The following is a 25665-nucleotide window of genomic DNA, read 5'->3' on the forward strand; positions in this document are numbered from 1 at the left end:
CCAGGATTAATCTAATTTTTAATAAAGGATAAGTTTTCATATTTCCCCGTGGATGTTACTGGTGTTCTGCAACGGAGTATTTTATGAGATAAACATGAATGTCGGTGGTACGCAAAGGGTTAACTGCAAAATGCGTCTGAAAAATGGTATAAACACTTAAACTCTTGTATTCAGTTAAATAGTACTGAGATAAAGTTGATCACTTTCTTGATTATTAACACATGTGTTTTTCTTCTCCAAACACTTTTCAGTTGTTTTGGGACACAGTTAAAAAACTCTTTTTATATTGAAACTTGGATAACTAGAATAATAAATATAATTAGGAACTGAAAAGTGAATAATAATTTCTTTTTCTTCTTTCTCGTCTAGGCTTCAGCAGCACAAGTGACGTAAGCTTAGTTACAGGACAAGTAACAGTTGACAGATACGCTAGAGATTTAGATTTCTCAAGAGCTCACTGTTTAATAAGCACGAATCTTACCTCCCTCAACTTTAAGACATGGCAGAATTACAGAATGGTTGCAGCAAATTTCATAATTTTAAAAGGAATTACACCTTTCAGTTTTTACAAAATAAAATCAAAGGTACGTATGTGTACTACTTTTTATTAACAAGGATCGGAAGAATATAATGTAATATGGTAAAACTAGTTAAATTTGTCTATATATAGGGACATACCCCTCTTTCCAGAAGTAAGTATTCTACAACTATTATGCCCCTGTAGTGTGTTAATAGTTGAATACCAAAGAATGCATAATATTTCAAGTATCAATTGAGCCAAATAGGGACGTACGCAAGAGGTGGCTTCTGAGATCCGGACCTCCAAGAAATCCTGACTTTTCTGTAAATTTAACCTAATTTTAATAATTATTTTACAAATTTTCATATAATTTACCCTCATATTGAATTTGGACCCCCCCCCCGAAAACTTTTTCACCCCCGAAACAAATTCCTACGTATGTGTCTGGAGCCAGGCCCGTATTTAGGTATTTTGCTCCCCTGGGCTCAAGAAAATTTTGCGCTCCTTCGCACTTAATTTTTCATATTTAGTATAGGCCTAAACAATGGACCTTCTGCTTACATTAAGGTGCCAGCACTGAAGCGGGGACAACGAAACTAACTGAACGGATCACGCTGACAGCCAATAATTAGAAGATTCAGGTCCTTCTAGCGCCAGTAGTACCATAAGAAGAAAACTTGGTCGGTTTTTGGTACATGGACGGAAATTATAATTCTCTCTAAAATCATAAATTGATTTTTTAACTTAGAACTGAACTATTTTGTATTCATAACTTGTGCAGAAGATTGCATAAAAGCATTTACACTGAAAATGTGCATCAGAGAATGTAAGTAATCTATATAGACGTAAATTTATGTACTTCAAATTTTTAACGTTCTTTCTGAGGTAATTGTTACGGGATTTTAAGTGTCTTGCAAAATTTTAGAATAAAAAATATAAAATTATGGATAAAATATACCTAATGGCATCTGGTACACACGTTAAACCTTCATATCTGTATTGTAACATTTGTAGGTGATCTTGTTTTACTGTCAGTGGTAGAGCGTTCACCTCTGGTGCTTGGGGTCCTGGGTTCGATCCCAGCCCCCGCCAAGTGAACTTTGTGGTGGACAAACACCGTGTGCGTGGGTTTTCTCGGAGTTCTCCCGTTACTTTCTTCATTCCACCATTTCATTCATCACTCATCATCACCGTCTCCTTTAGCCTAACCGGCATAACCGTGGGACGTAAAACTCAAAGATTTCATTTCATTTTCTTGTTTTACTGTTATCGATAATAGCTAACCACAGAAGCAAAATATATAGACAACTAGTAAATCTCCCGATGTGTTATTGAGGACAATAGTGTGCCCTCTGCCTTCTACAATAGTGTGAGGACAATAGTGTGAGGACGAATTTTCATGTAATATTCGTCTGAACTCGAAGTCACTCACGAAATTCGAACGTCTCGTGTCATCTTAGTGAACTGGCCGATCCTTTTTCTTCCATTTTAGATCAAACCCTGAAGCATGCTTGATTACTTTAGACTAACTGGAAGCACCCGTCATTGACGAGTCCTAGTTCATAAAATGAATAAAAACAGTAAGGACCCGTCGTTGCCGACTCTTAATTCAGAACATAGACTAAAAGAGATAAGAAAAAGTCCACACTCCTTTTCCCAGTATTTATCCTTGCTGTTATATAAGCCCGCCCATTCATGTAGTAATTGGGGTTGCATACATGTATGGCGTTACCAGAAACACGCATACATTTTCATCCCTCATCAGTGATGCCAACGCGTGAAAAAACTCCCTTTTTGTGGGATTTTTAAACATTAATTTCTCGAATAGGGATAAAGGGAATTTTCGTAGAAATTCGCATCATATTTGGGATTTGTTATATATTTACTTCATTAATACCAGTGTTGGGCAAATTTCAATTGAATTAACAATTAACTATTAATCTGTAAATTTAATTGTTAATTGCAATTAACAATTGAAATAAGTAATGGTTAATTGTTAATTGCAGTTGGCCATTGAAAAAGGAGAATCAATTGCAATTGATCAATTGATTGAAAGTAATTGCAGTGGAAAGTAATTGCAATTGAATTCTGTAATTCAATTGCAATTGAAATTAATTGGCAATTGATTCAATTGCAATTGATTTCCACAGCAATTACTTTCAATTGATTGATCAATTGCAATTGATTTTCACTGATTAATTTTCAACACTGTAGTTCAGAGAGGGCGTGGGGCAATGAAAACTTTAGCCACGACCAATTAACTCACTACCCATCGTGACCCACGACCCACCGTGACCCACTCTGACCCACCACACACCATAAACCACTCTTACCCACTGTGATCCACAGACCCACCAAAACCCATTGTCATCAACTCTGACCCATGATTCACGCCCTCCTCTCTACTGACTAAAGAGTTTAAACTTGTAATAAAACAAGCCTATGAATCACTCATCGGAGTTTGAATTTCTATGATCAATCGCTCAAGCACCGCACTAATACAATAACGGCGGATCTGACCTTTCTAATATAAATAAAATAGAGTTTGTTCGTGTGTCTGTCTGTCTATCTTTGTGCGGCCTGGGGACGAGACGAGTGGACCGAAACTTTTCATAATTTGGTCACGGGTAGCTTGGTCTAGGCCCTAGACCAAGACGAAGACTTTTTTTAAATTCCTTACTAGGGGGTCTCCAGGGGACGTTTACCGGGACCGGCCTGGGGACCAGAAAAGTCGACCGAGAGTTACCAAATTTTGGTCAAAGATACCTTGGTCTAGGTCCCACACCAAGGCAAAGCGTTTTCAACAAAATTCGAACCAGGGGGTCTCAGGGGGGCGTTTAACGGGACATGTAAAAGTAGAACAATATCAGTGTCGATTTCATAGTTTTCGCGGTCGCTGAGATCAATGGTGGAACTCCGATCGCATTAACTTCCAAATTCACCGTATTCGGCTGCGGGCCGTGGGTCAACGGGGGGGGGGATACCGAAACGTAAAAGTAATCCAAAATGACCAATATTAGTGTCAAATCCATAGTTTTCGCGGTTGCTGATATCAATGGCGACACTAGCATTAGCGATGACTTTCAAATTCATCCACCGTTGTATGCGGGCCTTGGGTCACCAGAGGGGGAAATTCCGAGACATGTAAAAATAATCGAAAATGACCGATATTAATGTCAAATCCATAGTTTTCGGGATAGCTGAGCTCAATGGTGAAACTCAAGACCGCGTTTACTTTCATATTTAGCCCCCATCAGCTAAGAAACGGGGGCATTATAAAGGGGATCACGAGACATGTAAAAATAATCCACAATGACCGATGTCAAATCCGTAGTTTTGGCGGTGGCTGAGATCAATGGTGATACTTTTATTAGCGATGATTTTCAAATTTAGCCACCATTGAATGCAGGCCGGGAGTCACCGGGGGTGGGGAATTGCGAGACGTAAAAATAATGGAAAGTGACCGATATTAGTGTCAAATCCATAGTTTTCGCTGTCGCTGAGATGAATGGTGATACTTCCACAGGCGTTGACTTCCAAATACAGCCCCCATCGGCTGTGGGCCAGGGGCATTTTTTTTAAATTGGAACCAGAGGATTATAGGGACTTTTACCGGCATATGTAAAAAGTAGTAGAAAATGGCAGATGTTAGTGTCACATTCATAGTTTTCGCGGTATTGGTTGGGGGTTAGTGGGGCCAGAGGAATTTTTTTCACAATACGAACCTAGGGGGTCTGAGGGGTTTTTCACCGGGACATGTAAAAGTAGTAGAATTTGTGTCGAATCCATATTTATTGGGGTTGCTCAGACCTATAGTGACACCCCCGATAGTGTATACGTTCAAATTCAGCCACCATCGGCCTTCCCAATGAAAACAGATGCACGTTGTTGGATATATATTCACACAAAATATATCCAATTTTAGAAATGTTTCTTAATTGTTCTCCCGTTGTTCAGTTCGTTTACATTGATATTTTATCTGATCCATGCGAAGAACGGGCATAACAGCTAGTACGAAATGGTAAAGTGTTTGTTATGGAACACATTACAATGAATTCAATTATATAGATAATAATTATAATTAATAATTATTTCCTTGTTGAATTATAGATACTTTTCAGTGGAAAACTGAATAAAATTTAAAAGTTCCAAATCAACGTAAAGTAGACCAACGTAAAGGAAAAATGTATAAAATTTTCCATATAATTAAGCTTACAAACTTAAATGGAAATTTAGCTTAATTACATGGAAATATTTTGTGTCGTTTTGTGCGCCTATTTCCTCGTTTTCTGCGTCACCGGAAATGGGTCAATGTTATCCTACAAATATGGCGGAACAAGTTAATGCTGTTCCGTCAGGAACGATTTCGAGGTCGTTTCCTTCACATCATCTTGCCGTTTTGTAAGCCTATTTCCACGTTTTGTGAATCAATGGTAGTGGGTCGAAATGGGCATTCAATGTGGGAAGAAAAGTGATCCACTCTCCCACCAGTATCAAATTTCAAGGTCGCTTTTTCGCATTGTTTAGTGCATGTTTTTACCGTTTCTGCGCATATTTTCACGTTTTGTAGGCCAACGAAAGTGGGTCAAAGACGAGCTACAAATATGGCAGAAAAAGACATATCCATTCCACTTTCAAGGTCCATTTTGACCCTCTCCCATGATGCACAAAGCGACACAAATCATGCATAAAAAATGTGAAGAAAACGACCTCGACATTCGATGGTGACGGAACAGCATTAAGTTATTCCGCTATACTTGTAGGCCATTTTGACCCATTTTCGTTGTCGCACTAAAGTGGAAATAGGAGCACAAAACAGTACAAAGCAGGCATTATACGATGCGAAAGAAACGATCTCCAAATTCGATAGTGTCGGAACAGTGGGTCATTTAACTCCCACTTTAAAGCCCCGTTTAACTCACCTCGGGTGATGCATAAGACAAGAAATAGGCGCAGAAAACTTAAAAAAAAAGGCACTAAACGATGCGAAAGTAACGATCTAGAAATTCGATAGTGTCGGAACAGTGGGTCATTTTCGTCACACCTTGGAGGCTCATCTTGACACACTTCTGGTGACGAACAAAACGTGGAAATAGGGGCACAAAACGTAACAAAACATTCACTAGTCGATGCGAAAGGAAGGACCACGATATTCGGTAGTGACGGAGAAGTGGGTCATTTTCGTCACACTTTGGAAGCCCATTTTGACACACTTCTGGTGACGCACAAAACGTACAAAACAGACACTAAACGATGCGAAAGAACGGACCCCGAAATTCGATAGTGGCGGAACAGTGAGCCATTTAACTCCCATTTTAAAGGCCTGTTTAACTCACTGACACACAAGACGAGGAAGTAGGTACATAAAACTTTTTTTAAAAAATAGGCACTAAACGATGCAAAAGAAACGACCTAGAAATTCGATAGTGTCGGAACAATGGGTCATTTTGGTCACACTTTAGAGGCCCATTTTGACACACTTCTGGTGACGCGCAAAACGTGGAAATAAGGGCACGAAACGGCACGAAACATTCACTAGTCGATGCGAAAGGAAGGACCACAAAATTTGGTAGTGGCGGAGCAGTGGGTCATTTTCGTCCCACATTCGAGGCCCATTTTGACCGTCTTCCAGTGACGCACAAAACGTCGAAATACGCGCACAAAAGGGTACGTGATGTGAAATTAATGACTTCGAAATTTGATAGTGGCGGAACAGTGGGTCATTTTCGTCCCATCTTGGAAGCCTATTTTGACCCACTTCTGGTGACACACGAAACGTGGAAATGGGGGCACGAAACAGCACGAAAATAAAGTAGTCGATGCAAAATGAAGGACCTCGAAATTCTTTAGTGGCGGAGAAGTGGGTCATTTTCATCCCACCTTCGAGGCCCATTTTGACCATCTTCCAGTGACGCACAAAACGTCGAAATAGGCACACAAAAGGTACGCGGTGTGAAATTAACGACCTCGAAATTCGATAGTAGCGGAACTCTTGGTTATTTTCGTCCCATCTTGGAAGCCCATTTTGACCCACTTCCCATGACGCACAAAACGGAAGTAGACGCACAAAACGGCACAAAACGATGTGAAGGAAACGACCTCGAAATTCATTGGTGGCGGAAGAGCAATAATTTGTTCCACCATATTTGTAGGACCATTTTGACCCACTTCCGGTGATGCACAAAATGTGGGAATAGGCGCACAAAGCGACACAAAACACGCACAAAAGATGCAAAACAAAGTACCTCGAAATTCGTTGGTGGTGGAACAAGTTAATTATACCGTGAGCACCAATATAAGTATATACTGTAGTTCTTACCAGGGGGCGCGGTGGGTCAGTGGTAGAGCGTTCACCTCCGGTGCTTGAGGTCCCTGGTTCGATCCCAGCTCGCGCAGTTTGGACTTTGTGGTGGACAAATACCGTGCTCGTGGATTTTCTCGGGGTTCTCCCGTTTCCTCCCACTTTCTTCATGTCATTCATTTCCCATCATCACCGTCTCCTTTAGCCTAACCGGCATAAGCGTGGGACGTAAAACTAAAGATTTCATATCACTTTTTGTAGTTCTTACCATCAAGGCTGAGAACTGCACGGTCCAATTTTTTAGCCAAAGTAGAAGCCCAACCGGAATAATGATGTCAACCGGCTCGGCTCGGTTCAACTGAGCGTACAGCTTGAGCTGGCTTGGTTGGGATTACCCATCGACTGGGCTCAATTGAGCCAATGGCTTGAACCGGCTCGGTTGGGGTAAGCAATCAGCTCGGTTCGGTTCGGCTCGTGTGAGCCTTCGGCTCGAGCTGGCTCGGTTGGATAAGCTGTTGGCTCGGCTCACTTCTCGGTTCGGCTCGATAAGTGAATGAGCTGTGAGCGAGCCGCTTGAGTCGTTGACAACCCTAAACCCGGGTCGAACAGTTTTAAACATGTTTGGCTGGAGTCCCATAACTTCTAACAATTTTTGGCTCGAGCCCGAATACTTGCTCCTCCTGAACTCAAACCAAGAACCTGGTGACCGATGTCCTTGCCTCCTGAAGATTTCTTGACTACCGAGATCGACAGTTAACTAATTTTTAGTATTCCGATACAAACCGCCTATATTCCATGTTTATACAGGTACACGGTGTTATAATAATAATTAGTTATAATAGTAGTAGTAGTATCATTGATAATTATATTGTCTATGTAGGATACTTGAAGATAGTAGTACTTGCAACTACACAAAGGACTTAGCTCGAATTGGCTCGACTCGACTGGAAACTCGATCCGAATTCGAGTCGAGTTGGGGGAAATTTTTCGAGCCGAGATCTCGAGTCGAACTCAAAGATGTCTGCTTCGAGTCGAGTCGAGTTTTAAAGAAAACTCGCTCGAACTCGCTCGTGCTCATTCCTATTGTATGCATGACGGGCATATAGAGTTCTTTCGAGGGGGATAGAACCATAAACATAATATATTTAAAAAATACTTAGTTTCACGGCTTTCTTCCCAGGGGGGAAAGGGATGGTAGGTATCCAGCATTTCTTATAAGTACCTTATTTGAAATATGTAAAACAGTAACAAGTGAACAATACAATATACACATATCTTCTTATCTTCAGTTTTAATTGCTGATTTCAATTGCAATTAACAATTACAATTAACAATTACAAGTTTCAATTGTCAATTGCAGTTAACAATTGAATGTTTCAATTGCACCCTTTGCAATTGACAATTAACAATTAAAAGTTTCAATTGCCTGGTGACCAATTAACAATTAACAATTGACGAAAATTTAATTGCAAATTTTATGATTGAATTCAATTGCAATTGAAATTAATTGTCAATTACAAATTGAAATCAATTGCAATTGATTTTCAGAGGAATTACTTTCAATTGATTGATCAATTGCAATTGATTTCAATTGATTTTGCCCAACACTGATTAATACCAACAAAAATCTCAATGAAGAGGGAAACAGACTAATGATCTTCAATGAACATAATATCAGTATTAATTGTATATTTTTACTGGAAAATACACGCTATTGTGGAATAGAAGTGAATTATACAGTGACTTGTCAAGAAAAACAAGGAACATAAATTGTACTATTCTGGTATTAAAAAAAAAAAAAAGAGAGAGCAAAATATTAAGAAGACAGCAAAATATCAAAGAGATGGACAACTTCCAAATCATTTCACGCGAAGTAACTGAAAAATGAAGCTTGTCTAGTTTCGTTACGTCCAGCAGAAAGTTACGGTACAAAAGCGTGACAGAAATACTATGACAACAAAATGTACATTTTTCGTTTATATTTTCAATTACCTCTTTCAATTAAGGAAAAGAATTATTCATAAACTATTCGGTAAACGCAGAAGACTGGAATTTACGGATCATTTCTTCATATAATGAAAAACGTTTCTGGTTTCATATTTTATAAGTTTTTTTGTAATTAGTATAGCGTGGGAAATTCAAAAGCAGAATGGGAATTTCTGTCTCTCGTGAAGGGATATTATATAGTGTTTCTAGTTGGCATCACTACCATAATCATTATTAAAGGATCAGCCGAGAAAGAGGCTTCGTTCAGGAATAGAGGAGGAGAAAATCTAATTGGTTACAAAATTTGGTAGTGCTAGATCCTTCCTTTCTATGTGTAAAACTTATGACAGACAGACAGATACATATATACATATTATTTTATTGTATTAATATAGGTGAAAAGTCCAAATGTCAATTTTTATGTCTCTCATCATAACGGATTAGGAAATATGGACATCCGATTATAGTCGCAACCCCCAGGAGAGTTTCTTCTCACCTCTTTTATTCTCTTGTATAGGATATATATATATATATAACAGTTGTAATCTCATTCTTTTTTCTTTCTCCCGATACAATTTAAAAAACGCTAAAACGGCTGTCTAGCTGTCTAATTATTTTCCATGAGAAGTGCATATACCAAATTTTATGTTTCTAACCTTAAGAGATTCCCAAATATGGAAATTTCAATATATTAATTGTCACTCCTATTCCCCCCTTCATCGCCGAATTTCCAAAAATCCTTCCTTGGAGGCAAATCACGTAACAAATACTATGCACTATCCAAATTTGAAGTTTCTAACTTAAGCGGCTTGGCCTGGTGGATCAATCAGTCACTCAAGACTTTTTTTTTTGAATCAATCAGTCACTCAGGACATTTTTTAAATAAAGATGTATATAACCTCCGCAAAAAAAAAAAAAAAAAATCGGAGTAAAATGTTACGTGGTTCGAGTGTCATAAACAGCTATCTACATCTAGTGACATCTACCGAATGTTATACAAACTTCTTGCAGATATGATACTTTGCTTTCCCATACAACAGAACAAAAATATGATCCTCATCCCAGAAATACAGCTGATTTTCATGAGAAAAAAGCAATTTACAAGGAAAATGAATCCATGACATTTTAGATACAGCACAAATTTAATTATGTGATCAAAAGTGAAGAAAACTTCATGTAAGAAATAAGACAAAAAAAATATAGTAACAATTAAGAATATGGGGTTTAACTCTATTGAGCATTAGACGCCTCAAAACCGTATTTTTTATTACATCTTCTGTGGATAACCAAGTCATGCTGTGTAGTCTTTGGTTTCACATTTTAATGGATATTAGCAGCCACGTACTAATATTAATTCAACTGGATAAAATCACAGTTCATGCAGCGTAATTCGTTTTTTGGAACCACAAGAGATGGAAAATAAAATCAAGTATCTACAAGTAGATACAAAAGTAAAAGAAAAAACTACAATCTAACGCATTCTTCTCACAGGTCGTTGACAACGTTAGTTTTTCAATGTATTGGTATTTCAAACTTAAGGTTGATTTAAAGAAACAAGTTTTTCCGATAGATGGCACTACAGTCTGTATCTCTCCCGTGTATTCTTTTACCTTTCACGAAAATTCACGATTTCACTGTTCAACAATTTTTGATCGAAAGTATGTAAATTCTTTGAAATTGCGATTTTTACATTCATTTAAGCATAATGTGAAAGGAAATGATAATAGAAGAATTTTCTTAGCTCAGGTTGTGAAAAAAAACGCCCTTGTACAACAGTAGCTGTATATATACAAATGTATTAATATTTATAGAACATTTTAGCAAAATCCTTGTAAAAACCTACATTTCACTTTTTTTTTATCTATTTCACTGTGATGTGATAAGCTGGGGAGTTAAGAAGTATCCTAACCTATAGCTTTCTATACCCTTGTACTTCCTTTTTCAAAATTGCGCAAATACCAGTTTCGGTGTCACGTCAGAAGGGCCCGGACAAAAGGGCGAGGACAAAAAGGCCCGAGTCAAAACGGCCCCGCGTCAAAAGGGCCCCGGTCATAAGGGCCCGAGTCAAAAGGGCCCCACGTCAAAAGGGCCCCGCGTCAAAAGGGCCCAGGTCAAAAGGGCCCCGGTCATAAGGGCCCCACGTCAAAAGGGCCCCGCGTCAAAAGGGCCCCGCGACAAAAGGGCCCGAGTCAAAAGGGCCCCGCGTCAAAAGGGCCCCGGTCATAAGGGCCCGAGTCAAAAGGGCCCCGGTCATAAGGGCCCGAGACAAAAGGGCCCGAGTCAAAAGGGCCCCGCGTCAAAAGGGCCCGGTTATAAGGGTCCGAGTCAAACCGGCCCCGCATCAAAAGGGCCCCGGTCATAAGGGCCCGAGTCAAAAGGGCCCCGCGTCAAAAGGGCCCCGGTCATAAGGGCCCGAGTCAAAAGGGCCCTGCGTCCAAAGATGCCGGGTCAAAAGGGTCCCCGGCAAAAGGGCGCGAGTCAAAAAGGCCCTGAGCCAAAAGGGGCCCCGAGTCAAAAGGACCCCGCGATCAAAGGGCCTCACATCAAAAAAGCCTGAGATATAGCGTTTTATTAGATTAAAAGTATTCAGTGGACACCACCTGCTCTGTGTTGAAAGAACGTACATGTATATCTGTATACAGTGTTAGTCAAAGTTATTACAACAGCCCAGTTACGATTCATGTGAACAGAGAAAAGTGTTGCAGGTAGGTATTAATCAGTGCCGTGTCATGGTGCGGGTGAGCGGGGCAACGACCCTGGCTGCCGAAGTAAGGTGGCGCAAAATTCGGGAGTAAGAAATAAAAGGAAAGAAGGAAAGAAAGAGAAAGAGGAAAAATACTTGGAATATTTTAGATCAATATCAGATTGTGTTACTTGTGTTAGGAAAATCTATGTACACCCAACAACAAAAGTCTCTCCACCCTAAGTGCTCTAATTCCATAACTTGGGGTCCAGGTAATTTGCAGTTGATAGAACGCCTGGACAGATGCAACCCAATTTACACGTAACTTTTCTCGGCACAGACAAAAGTTGGTAGCACTGAATCCAGTCTTTATGCAAGTAAAATTGTGAGTAGATGACGCACGAAACATTTCTCCATTCTGAGATGAACCTCTCTGGTTTAGAGCGTGTTGTCCAATGAACATCATATGTTAATCTCAATATTGTTGTGTATGTAATGTATTATTTCACTATATACTGTATATTCAAAGAAATAAAAACACTGATCACACATAAATCAGAAAATGCTTGAAAGTAGACGAAAATATCAAATCTAGAACAACTGCTGGAAATAAGTTAGTAAATGATTGCCTTCATTGAGAGACCTTCTCCAATTCTCCTCATTCCAATATTTTTTTTTCTTTCTGGAGGAGAGAAAATCTTGGTTGTCACACTGAGCATGTATTGAAATTGAAATTGAAACATTTGAAAAAGTTAGAAAATGACCGGGATTTGAACGCGGGTCCGCCGAATATAAGTTCAATGCGTTAAAAACTTACCCACCTCGTCACTTCATCTTCCGCCTAAACTATTAGCTAGTTAAAAGCATTGCATGTAAGACTATACACAAAATACCCGTACTAATACTCGTATAAGGATGTGTTCCTTATGAATGTCACAGTGACTTACTCGAGGTTTCCTTCTTTAACTCAAAAACAAGTGATATAGACCTTCGTCAATGAGGAAAATATCGCGAAGCGTTCTTCAAGATGAGGCTACCTCATTGTTTTTAACTGGTCCCGATTTATATTACTGCAATTCTTCCTCACCTTGACTTCTAATTTCTAAAGAAGAAAAGCCGGCAGACATTATTTTCGCATTCTTTGAATTGCATCAACACGTGTAGAAATAGTGTGTGCTATGTTTATGTAACATAGCTACTAGTTTATTTTCTTATCTTTGTATCAAGTGTGAAAGCAGAGAACTGCCATTTCAGTGACTCGGGTTCGAATCCCAGCGTGACAGTTATTTTTTCTTTATTCGAAGGTATTGTTTATGTAATTGATATTGTTATTATTATTATTATTATTATTATTTATTTATTATATTATTATTATTATTATTATTATTATTATTATTATTATTTTGCGTATAACTGTATGAATTTCGATGACAACTGTCGCCGAATATTAAAAAGTGAATATGATACAACTATGAAATAAAGTAAAGAGATGCGCGTAATTTTATCATAAAATTATATGGCGCAACGAATTTTATCTTATCGTAAACGGTTATCGACGAATATACACGGTTAAAGGAGCACTCTGTTGATCAAATTAATAGAAGTTGCTAGACAAGTATTGACCACCGGCAGAAAAAAATACAGAGTAACTGCAAGTCGAGTACGTACTATTGTACAGGAGTATACTCAAAGACCTTTAGAGAAATATCTTCGTGGCTTGGTTCACAATTTTAATTTGCAATCCACGCAAGCAGTTTGAGACAAATGTCAATCGTATTTGGCATTTGGAAAGTTAAGCAAAAATGATAATAAACTTATGTCCAATATAAGTTGGAAAAATTTCAAAACATTAAAGTAGCCAGAATTTTTCAATGTAAGTTCACATACTTTATATATCTGCGACTTGGGACTAAAAGGGCTAATGGCAACACGAAGTAGTTTGGAGTATATATACTATTCATATTAACATTTGCTTTTCTTGCAAAAGAAAATATCCATTTATACGCGTTAAAATTTGACGAACATCTCATTTTTTTTGCCAACAAGTGACACTGGCCCTTTTAGACCAAATTTAATCGACAAGATATGAAGATTTTTTCTAAGGATTCATGTTAAGTAAGTACTTTTCAAATATAATAAATGTAATATGTTTATCTCAAAAATACTTTTTGTTAGTAATGTCTTTTTTCACTCTTTTTATCTTACTGTAAGGCTTTATGCAAGATTGGTACTTCTAAAATATAATGATCATAGTGTAATGTTAATCAAAGTAGAGTTGTTCAAAAAATATACTGTAATGTAAAATAATTATTTACGTATAAAATCTGATCAGATGCAACAGAAAATACAAACAAATGCTATTTGTTTGTAATTTTTGTCATTTGTCTTTCAGCTGTTTTTAAATCCTTATTATAAGGCTTCGTGTTAGGTTAGCACAGTTAATATATAATAAGAATAATGTAATGTTCACCGAAGTCAAGTTGTTAATATTATATATATCTATATATATAATTTGATGAGATTTAGTGGAGAAAATATATATAATAGTTTTTTGTTTATAATATACTTCTTGTTTCATTATTTTTTATTTGATTCCATGTCAGTAAGGCCTAGACAAAGAACGACGTGTACAGAAGGGGTCGTCTTCAATGCAATATCGTATATCAGTGGCTCCCAATCATGTTTACCTGGCACCCTCAATGCAAGCCCTTAATACTTCACACATTTCTTACCGATTGTTGGCTACACGTACTTTTTCTGATCTTTTACCTGATTTTAGATACACCATTGAATTTTCAATTCGATAATAATAATAATAATAATAATAATCTCAATATATTTATATTTTCTCTAGCAGGACTTCTGAATACCTTTGTAGTCCAATATTATTATTTACCAGCTGTATTCCTAATTAAACCACAGTTCGTATTCAAAAAATATTTTGCATTCCTACTTTTAATTTAACATATCTCTTATATCATTCTTAATATTTCTAATTAAGAATGTAGTTTATTTCTGTCAGTAGCTTCTGCACTTCTGTTCTTCGAAATAACATCCCATCAATGTGGGTTTTCATCGCTCCAATAGTGATAATTTTTTCGGTTCACCAGACCATATAAGGTAAATATCACTTCATCAAAGAATACCGGAGGGAGGGGCACGGTGGTTCAGTGGTAGAACGCTTAGCTCTGGTGTGTAGGACTACTGGTTCGATTCCCGACCAAGTAAGGTTGTGGTGGACAATATTGTATAGGTGAGTTTTCCCGGGGTACACTCGTTTCCTTTTGATTTCACCCGTTCTTTCATCATCATTCACTTGCTTTAATCATCGTCATCCTAAAGAGCATAATGTGAGACGTTAAACTGACAGTCTGAAAGTTACCAGAGAATACCATGTCATTTACGACAATATTGCTGTCATCGATATTTCATATCATTACTTCGCAAAACTCAATGCGGTGATCAAAGTCGTCTTCCGTTATTTCATGCACTAAACGCATTCTCCTAGGGTTTCAATTTATACCGCCTTATGCAGAGTCGTTTTGACGTATGATTAGCGTCATACTAAAGGTTTGACTACTGCAATTAACATATGTTAATCGAACTCTTTAGTATGGTACTAATCATACTTCAGAATGACTTTACATAAAGAGCATAGTGTACAAAAATTCATTGCGCTGAACTCTGGGAAACACCAAGCTTGTTAGCAACTCTGGTTATCAATGAATGCGGAATTTCCACAAAAGATTGTAAATTAAAAGAAACTGCCAAATTGCTACATTGTTTCGGTCTCCCTGATCGCATGCGGTTCTGCAAAACATTTAATGGTCTCTTAGGCAGTTGACTTCGAAATTGGGTTATGGTCGGAAAATGTAGCATTAAATAACTGTTGTACCTCTGTATATGATCTCTTCCTATCCTATAACCGGTGTCACGTCAGAAGGGCCCGAACAAAAGGGCGAGGACAGAAAGGCCTTAGTCAAAAGGGCTCCAGTCATAAGGGCCTGAGTCAAAAGGACCCTGGTCAAAAGGGCCCCCTAACAAAAAGGCCCCATGTCAAGAAATCTGAGATATAGCCTGCAAAACTTCAGAAGTATAAAAATACTTATTAGATGAAAAATATTACGTGGACTTACCTGTTTATTTGTGTTGAAAGAACATACATGTGGAAAAAATATAGGGTTAGTAAAAATGTTACGACAGGCCAGTAATAACGATACGCTTGGACGGAGGTAAAGTAAATATTGCAGATGGTGGATTCTGCGATATTTGATATCACTCAATATCTTTTGAATGGAAAGAGGTGGGTTTGACACATCGATTTAGGCTAGAATGTTCCCACAGATGAGAAGAAGAACTCATTTTTTAAAATCTATCTTCATTCGTTTGCGAGATAGGGTGCTACGTTTGACATTTGTATCTAGTAGACCAAAGTATCTGGACAGGCAAAGAGACACGTAGACGTAGAAAAGTAAAAGGTTGCAGGTTGATGCGAAAACTACACTGAGTGAGGGCGTGGACATAATGACAGCCATCCTAGATTCGCCATATTGGATATCACATAATATTTTTAAATGGAAAGGAGTATGTTTAGCACATCAATTTAGGATTGAATTTTCCTACAAACGAGAATATGATTCATTCTTTACCAATCCTCATTCTTTTACGAGGAAAGTGTGCTATGTTTGACATTAGTGTGTAGTAGACAAAAGTATCAGGACAATAAAATAATAATGTGGCGGAGGAAAAGCAAATGTTGCAAGTGTGTGTTGTTGCAAAAACTACATTGAATGGGGATGTGGACACTGTTGATCACATAAATATTCAGATATTATTAAAAAACTACTATAAAATGTCCTCTAAAATTATTTTATTCCTCCAAGTTAATACAGTTAGTATTTAATAGCAAACACACAATGATTTATAACTTTCCTTAAGCATTTCTGCATCGTTGTTACAATTTTCTTGGTGTAGTGTGGGGAAATATTGTTCCAATCTGTATGTAATGCTTTTCTCAAACCTTCTTTCACCGTAACTCGTATATATTGACCTTACGTTGCAATTCGCTCCAAAGATTCTCAATGGGATTAAAGCCGGTACTGTGTGGTGGGGTTTAGCAAACTTTTGGGCAGTTTTAAAGCAATCTTTTCTTTACAACATATACTTTGTTTGGGATCAATATCTTGATAAAATTAGAAGTCCTTCTAAGAACGTTAAGATATATATTTCTTCTGTATTTTAAAGCAGGCTGGAAGTTCTTGACATTTATTTCTGTATTTACTTGTCGAAACACTATTATTCTACCATCATATTCATGCAGGTTTAACTTAAATTCGCCGATAAAAACATTCCCACCAGTTTTTGAGTTTATTTTCAAAAGCTCTAGAAAATTTAAGTATCTTATATTTCTTAATTTGGGTATACATGGTTTCTTTCTAGCAATTCTACCATTATATCCTTCCCGTATTAACTCTGCATGGTACAACACACTGACCAGAAGAAACATCGTTATCACCCACTACTATTTGAACGACGTTGTTGAGCTCTACCAAATATTCGAAACTGCACATTAAAGCATTCTATTGCTTTATAGTCGTAAAGTAACAATTAATCACAAATATACTTACTATTAAAATATGTTATACATACGTGGTAACTTCTCAATATTTTACAAACGTAAGCAAACGAACAGAAACTTTAAGAACACAATGAAGTACTATTTATTAGTTACCTGTCTAAATACTTTCTTCTACTAGAAACAAATGTCAAACTTAGCACACACTATCGCGTAAATGAATAGAGATCGGTCAAAAGTCGACTCAGTAAGGAATGCGCAAGAGACGAGTCGAGACAGAATTTTTCTGAGAATATTCGAGTCGAGACAGCTCTTCCAATAGAAAAATGCACATTTTTCGAGTCGAGACATCACATTTACAGTACATTTTTGAGACGAGACAGCCTCAAATCTTGTCTCGTGCGCATCCCTAATTCAGATTATCGTTTGTAGCCAGATTCTAGCCTAAATTTATGTGACACAAGTACCTTTGTCTATTTGAAAATATTTTATGGTATATAATATGCGGAATTCAAGTTGGGTGCCATGATCATTTAACGCAGTTTTAACACCAATACCAACCTGTAACATTTACTTTTCCTTTGTCCATTTGTCTCTTTGTTACTGCCCTGTCATGATACTTTTTTTTCTATTAGATACATATGTCACCCTGTCTCATAAACAAATGGTAATGTGTCAAAAATGAGTTCACCTTCACATTTGTGGAAATATAAAGCCTAAACTGAAGTGTAAGATCATAGCCTTTTCCATTAAAAAATTGACGATCCGCAATATAGTGTAATTCAAAATGGCTTCCACGGTGACCACACTCCAAGCCAATGCAGTTTTTGCAATAACACCAATTGCAACATTTGATTTTCCCCCGTCCACGCGTGTCGTTATTATTGTTCTGTCCCAATACTTTTGACTAACCCTGTATGGAGATCCACATGTATGTTCTTACACCAAAATTAAAGAAACGTTTTCAAGATAATATTATTCATATAATACGTATTTTTCTACTTTGATTCAGGGGCAGAAATTGAATTTTAGAACTAAGGGAACAGTCATTAATAGATAGTCTGATTGGGCTAGGTCTCGAGAATACAAACTTAGAGATATGATATGATATGATTTTCACTTTAGCATCCCTTTCAGCAGCGAGGCTGTATGAGATGTGGACCTACTGATTAACGTGGAATTCGAACCACATGAGATCCCGCCGGGAATCGAACCCGGGTCTTCCACGTCTACAAACTCAGAGAGACGCGGTTGAAAGCAAACTTTCATCGAGAAACGACTTAAGCGATAGGGATTGTTGCAGAACAAACAGCAACCAAACAAAATTAAGATCACCATTCAAGTTTCCTTTTTGTCTCTAATAACCACTGATATTCTCCCTTCTATTAGACAATCACTTCTACTTACTAAGGTGGCACTATCCACTCGTGCATCTTTGATTTCCACTTCTGTTTTGATTTCAGGCTTTCTGGCCGTGGAACTATTTCTACCCGGGCTCTTTCCACTCAAGCCCTTTTTCGCGGGACCCTTTTGACATGAGGCTCTTTTGACTCGGGCCCTTTTCTCGCGGGGCCGTTTTGAGAGAGAGGCCCTTTAGACTCAGGCCCTTTTGTTGCGGTGCCCTTTTGACCCGGGCCCTTTTATCGCAGGTCCCTTTTGTCCCGGGCAGTTTTGACGCAAGGCCCTTTTGACACGGGCCCTTTTGACCGGGGCCCTTTTGACACGGGCCCTTTTGACCCGGGCCCTTTTGACGCGGGGCCCTTTTGACGCGGGGCCTTTTTGACCCGGGCCCTTTTGACGCGGGGCCCTTTTGACCTGGGCCCTTTTGACGCGGGGCCGTTTTGACGCGGGGCCCTTTTGACCCGGGCCCTTTTGACGCGGAGCCCTTTTGACCTGGGCCCTTTTGACGCGGGGCCCTTTTGACCAAGGCCCTTTTGACGCAGGGCTTTTTGACCGGGGCCCTTTTGACGCGGGGCCCTTTTGACCCGGGCCCTTTTGACGCGGGGCCGTTTTGACTCGGGCCTTTCTGTCCTCGCCCTTTTGTCCGGGCCCTTCTGACATGGAATCACCAGTTTCACAGCGATACAGAAAATAAAGTAACCGTGGTCAAGTTAAACATTAACAATTCCGTAATAAAAATCAGTATTAACATCAAAACATGAAAAATATGTGCAAATACCTTTTTGTGCAAGAACTACACTGCAATGTAGACAAAAGTTTCAAGTGATCCCTTGTACAGGATTATGTTTATTTTATTTTGAGCGTCTTCGCTTGACTTGCCTTTTGTAGGTTACATCTGGAGCATCGCTTGCAATAGTCCAACAGTAGTCGGCCAATATGTTAGAATTCCACTTTCCCTCATATCTCTTCTCCATGGCTGCAATATCCTAATGGAAACGCTCACCATGTTCGTCACTTACTGCTCCACAATCTTCGGGAAGGAAGTCTAGATGTGAATGAAGAAAGTGGAATTTCAGAGACATATTGCAACCAAGATTTTCGTAGCACAGTAACAACTTTGCTACCAGTTGTTTGTAATTTGTTGCTCGGTGTCTTCCCAAGAACTGTGAACAAACACTCTTCAAGCTTTCCCACGCAGCTTTCTCCTCACCTTGGAGAATTTCGTCGAACTTGTGATCTTTGAATAGTTGCCTAATCTGTGGCCCTATGAAAACACCCTCTTTAACTTTGGCATCACTTAATCGAGGGAATTGTCCTCTTAGGTACTTATAGGCCTCATCCTCTTGGTTCATGCTCTTAACAAAACTTTTCATAAGACCTAATTTAATATGTAGAGGGAGAAGCAAAATTCGGTTACGATCCACCAGTGGTTCATGCTACACATTTTTCACTCCCGGCTGAAGAGTTTCTCTGGTACTCCAATCACTTTTGCGGTAATGAGATCCACGATCTCTACTGTCCCATTCACATATAAAGCAACAATACTTTGTATACCCTAACTGCATACCTAGCAACAGTGCTATTACTTTATAAGGTCACCACAAATGAGAAACTGAAAATCGTAATATTTAATGGCTTGAAGTAAACGTTTCAAGTTTTCATAAGATTCCTTCATATGAACTGCGTAACCTACAGGAATTGAAGGAAGTTCATTTCCAATATGTAAAAGCACTGCCTTTAAACTCACCTTGGTCGAATCTATAAAGAGCCTCCACTCCGTAGGTTCGTAATTAATTTTAAGTGCCCTCATGAGACCATTTAATGTGTACATGCCACGAGTGTGTCTTCCATAGTAAAAAATGAAGTGAACATCTTCTCCCTATTCCGATACACTGAAATATTTCCTTTTTCCTGCAATAAATTTCATTGCTTTAAGCGTGACGCTAAAATTTCGGCTTTGCTTTTCGAGAGGTCCAAGTCTCTGATTAGATCACTTAGTTCCTCTTGAGTAAGTCTATGTGGTTCACATGGAGGTTCTTCTACAACAAACGTAGGGTCCTTCGAAGTACTTGATTCAGGAGCTTCAACTTCTTGATCATCATCAGAAAAAAGATCGTATTCTTTAGGTGGGTCAGGAACAGGTAGTTCTTCTCCATGTGGAACAGGGCGCATTGCAGAAGGAATGTAAGGATAGATCAAGGCCCGCTTCTTCTTCGTGGAAATTCCCTTCTTGACGGAAGGAACCATACAAAAATAACAGCCTCTGATGTGGTCGCTTGGCTCCCTCCAAATCATGGGCACTGCAAAAGGCATTGAGCGCCCCTTCCCATTAATCCAATTTCTTAGATTGCTGGCACAAGTGTTGCACACAATGTGGGGTGCCCAAGATTTATCTTGGTCTCCAATTTTACAACCAAAGTAATATTGATAGGCTTTTCTTATTAGTGGTGTTATAGTCTGCTTTTGTGAGGAAAATGTCACTTCCCCACACACGTAGCAAAAGTTATCCGCACTGTTTACACAATTTCGCGGCATTTTTGTTTATTGAAATCCTCAAAATGTCACTTGAAATAGTTCCGACAACTATTTAAAAATATACATTCGAAATACCAGTATTTTTGCGTACTTGTAGTTGTATTTTTATGTCCTGCACTACTCAAACGTCACACCCAAAACGCTGATAACTGCACTAAACCTGTCTTTTCTAACAATAGCAGAACACTACTGAGATAAGGAATACAATGAAACCAAGCGTTCATATAGTTTTTCCAGTGTTGCCGGATCAGTGTAACATTTTACCCCAAACGAAGCGAATATATTTATTTTTAAAGCGTTATTATTAGGCATGCCTGTAAAACGAAAAGTAGAGCTAATATTCGAAAATAACTTTCAAATTCGTGATGAGCACCACAAAATCAATAAGAATTAGCTGATTTTGTTCAATTTACATTTTCGTTGTTGAACAGTGTTTCTCTTACAAATTTCAACCTACAGACTTCAATTTAAAAAAAAAAATGAACTTCATAATCTATCAAAGGCAATAATCCGTGCCTATTTTTTATTTAGAGATTTCTTCATTGTTGAAATGGCTAATTGTTGAAATGGATATCCAAACCTTTAACAATGGAACTGTTTCAACAATAAAGAAAATTCTAAATAAAAAATCGGCACGGATTTTTCCCTTTGATAGGTTACGGAGTTCATTCTCTAAAAGTTTGAAGTCTCTAGGTTGAAATTTGTAAGAGAAATTGTAAATTTTCCTGAAAGGTAAAAAAATACATGCGAGAGATACGAAGAGTGTAGTGACAGCTATCGACAAAACTTGTCTCTTTACACCAACCTTAAGGCAACAAGCACATAGACAGGCTCAATTAAATAATTATAGATCTACATCTATTAGCACGAAATAAAGTGAAATATCTTCAATTTAGGACAACACTTTCCAGATAGCAGCACGAGCGATTCAATGATGCTGTATAATCAGATTACCTTGAATCTTCTTACTTTTTTTTACTTTACGGAAAAACTTAAAATCTCACCTGAGTGGACACATGGTAGGTACTATAGAACTTCTTACTTAAGACTCTCAAATTTAAATGACTAATTGAAAAAAACATGCAAAATAAAGATAAATAAGAAGAAAACCTAAGTAATAAAGTACAAAAGAGCAGGACAGGAAGGGGCAAATGTATGGCTAGATGGGGAGAAAATCAAAGACGCTAAGACGTTCTCCTATTTAATAAGTCTAATATCCTCAGACGGAAAAAGTGAAAAAGACGTAAGTTCAAGGATAACGCAGGCTAAAGAAACAATCAGTAGGAAAAGAGGACTGATAACATCAAGAAATGTGTATTTGGATGTTCGTAAACGATTTATTAAGACCCTGGTATGGAGCGTGGCGCTGTACGGATCAAAGACGTGGACATTGAAGAAAGCTTAAATATCCAAGCTGGAAGCATTTGAAATGTGGTGTTGGCGCAGGTGCTCTGCATATCATGGACCGAAAGGAAAAGGAATGAAGACGTATTAAAGAAGCTAATGAAGGACGACGGATCATGAAGATAATAGGAAAAAGAAGAAACAGCATGCTTGGCCATCTTATTCGACACTCCGATTGGATCACTGTGTTGATAGAGGGAAGGGCAGAAGGAAAACCAGGAAGAAGACCAAGGATAGAATATTTAGATGCAGTTAGGAAGAAGAGACCTTATCAAAGCATAAAACAGCTGTGTAGAAATTTTCAAGAATGCGAAAACAATGTGCCTTGGAAATTTACTCGCTATCCCCCCAAAAAAGGGAGGGAATGCGCCCGTTTTATATTTGCACCGGGATGTTTACAACCTATAATTGAACTTTTTTCATCGTGTTAAGTAGCTTCCCTCACACTTAAACAAGGCTTGAGACTGTCAGAAAAGTGAACCAAATCTTTACTTAAAGAATTTTGTCAAAAATTTTCATTTCCTTTCTAGTAGGAACCCTGTTGCTTGCAGCTCAAAAATCCCAAGAGAATATACCGTCCCGATGTTAGTTCGCAGTCTTCTCAGCCTAATTTACAAAACTTCAAACTGATGACCTTTGGTTTGAACTGGAGATTCTACATTCGCCCGTCAAAAACAACTCTGTTGTCTCTCCAACTCTCACCGTACTCATGGTGGAGATGCTATTTTCTAGCCTCGTCTAGGCTTACTGTATATGATTCTCCACTTTTGATTGTAGATTATTTTTTACGCATACCATTTATGGTGAAAAAGTTTGCTTTTGCTACATTTCGTGAAGAATTGTTTTTTTTTTTTTAAGTATTTTACGCAAGCATTCTCAATGACCTTTCCTTGCTTCACGAGCACTTTTTTTTTAATTTTATGCTACCTTCACAAACGTACTTCGATTCCCGCTCTGTCACTTTTTCTATTCTCTTCAACTCAGGCTTCTCCCTAAAGATCTTCCTTTCTTCTTCTGCATACTTTCCCCTATGTCAATTCTACTTTTGTTTCCGTTCATTTCCTAGGTATTTTATGTGCATGCTAGGCAATAGCACTTATATATATATATATATATATATATATATATATATATATATATATATATATATATATATATATATATATATATATATATATATATATATATATGTGTGTGTGTGTGTGTGTGTGTGTGTGTGAGTGGGTGTGTGTGTGTGTGTGTGTGTTAGATACATGCAATTTTTGTGTCGTAAAGTGCGTCCAGTAACAGAACGTCTCTGACAGCTCGCAGTGGCATTACCACTACTCGCGTGTCAAGGTTTTTTTCGGTGTAACTGTAGTGGCAATTTAATTAATGGTATAAGACAGAGTGATCGTGGTTGGTAACACTGGTATCAAAGTAGGGACTGCAATGTCCCACCGCATGTGGTAAGAAACGTCAGAGACCATCTCTTGTTGGCTGTGCTATAGAAGGAACTTTTCAAGGGACCAGAAAATCTTCAACTACTAGTATCATCAGCAGTATAGTCTATACTGCTGATGATACTAGTAGTTGAAGATTTTCTGCTGATGATACTAGTAGTTGAAGATTTTCTGGTCCCTTGAAAAGTGTAAAAGCGGCATATTAATGTATATCTTACGTTTTACAATATTGGAAATCAAGTGTATAACAAGGTGACCAGAAGTCCCGTTTTAGGCGGGACAGTCCCTTTTTTTCAATCATTGTCCCGCTTTTTTCTGATTCTCAAACGGGACGCCTAAATGTCCCGTTTTAAAGCAAAAATGACCCAGGTGTCCCGTAATTAATATTCAAAACATAAATGGTCAATACAAACTCTACACTCTTCCGTACCAACACTCATTGGAAAGGTTCATTTAAGTGGAACTCAAATAAAGTATCTCCTGACAGCTGCTGGGTAGAAGTATTTTCCCATTTCTGTTCATATAACGTACCGTACTCAAATCTTCTAAAACTTCCTTCTCTGTTTACCCGGGACTAATACTCCAACTGAACGTGTATTCTCGCACATGAATGCTTTGTGGATAAGTGATAAAAACCCAATTGTTTACAGATACTTTGGAAGCTGTGCTGACCAGTAAGATTAATTTTGATCAGTCTTGTACCCATTTCTACAAATTGTTAAGTGCAAACAAAGAAAGAACTTTTAAAGAAGATCCATTCTCCCAAAAATGCCAGTGAAAATTACGCTATAGACGATGTAGTGAAAGTAATGATATAGTATAGAATAACATATTCAATAATGAGGTAAGTAGTTTATTAGTAGTTAAAAGTATTGTTGGATAGTACTTAAGTTAGAAACGCTGTGTTATCACTCTTACTTGTGTATTTTGTAAATTGAAAACACTGCTGAGTCCCAAAATGCAATCTGGAAATCAAATATTTACACTACCACCCCCGTAGCTGATTCGTATGCGTCCCGTTTTTGCAAGTAAGAATTCTGGTCACCTTGGTGTATAATAATATTAATGATGATAAATCGTTAAAATACGATTAATAAAATATAACTGCTACACATTTTATTTTATTATTTTTTTTTCAGCTAATTTACTGGGACGAAAAATTCTTTTATATCCAAGAAAGGTTTTTATCTTGGAAGAATGAAGAAGTGTTAGCAATTGGAATACAAAAATTCACTGTGTTAAACAGTAACATCACAGACATTGTGTACAGTGCTACAGGTAGCAGAATTGAAAGTCCTCCGATGCCTGCATTATTGCAAAAATGGATTGAAAGCAACGAGGTTTCCAGCTGGAGGTTGAGAAACAGCACCATTAAACTTCTTCAGGGAGTGTACAATTTCGCATACACTGTGACCGAGTCTTTGGAAGAAAAAAGAGAAGAGGAGAGGTTGTAGTGGGAAATAATTTAACGTATGAATAGGAAATTATTGTGTGTATGTGTGTATTATTTTACAAAACAATAAAGTTCTTTTTTTTTTATTTAGTTGACATGAAACAGTTTTTGCTAATATAACATAATTTAAATTAACAAAAGAAACACTTACCAAAGCTTAAAACCCACTTTATTTTAAATTATAATTTGTAACGGTTTCGGATATCTAACATATCCTTCTTCAGACTCTATCGACAATAAATGAAAATACAGACATATATATAGTCATTGTTATGAAAAAGTTTAAATTCTTTTAACAGACATATATATAGTTATTGTTATACTTTTTTTTCTTTTTTCCTTCTATTTGCTGAGGCCTTCAGCCA

At 37.8% G+C, this 25665-nt stretch overlaps 1 protein-coding gene across 1 annotated transcript; it reads left to right on the forward strand.

Annotated features, from left to right (window-relative positions):
* Positions 1 to 382: 382 nt before the first annotated feature.
* LOC145681835 (protein THEM6-like) lies at positions 383 to 25311 on the forward strand. Its single transcript, XM_081753444.1, has 2 exons — positions 383 to 584; positions 24987 to 25311. The coding sequence occupies exons 1-2, from the start codon at positions 516 to 518 to the stop codon at positions 25299 to 25301; spliced, it is 384 nt and encodes a 127-aa protein (XP_081609570.1). The 5' UTR covers positions 383 to 515; the 3' UTR covers positions 25302 to 25311.
* Positions 25312 to 25665: the final 354 nt, after the last annotated feature.

This window comes from Thermobia domestica, chromosome 3 (assembly GCF_964235325.1).
Source record: "Thermobia domestica chromosome 3, izTheDome1.hap1.1, whole genome shotgun sequence".
NCBI lineage: Eukaryota > Metazoa > Arthropoda > Insecta > Zygentoma > Lepismatidae > Thermobia > Thermobia domestica.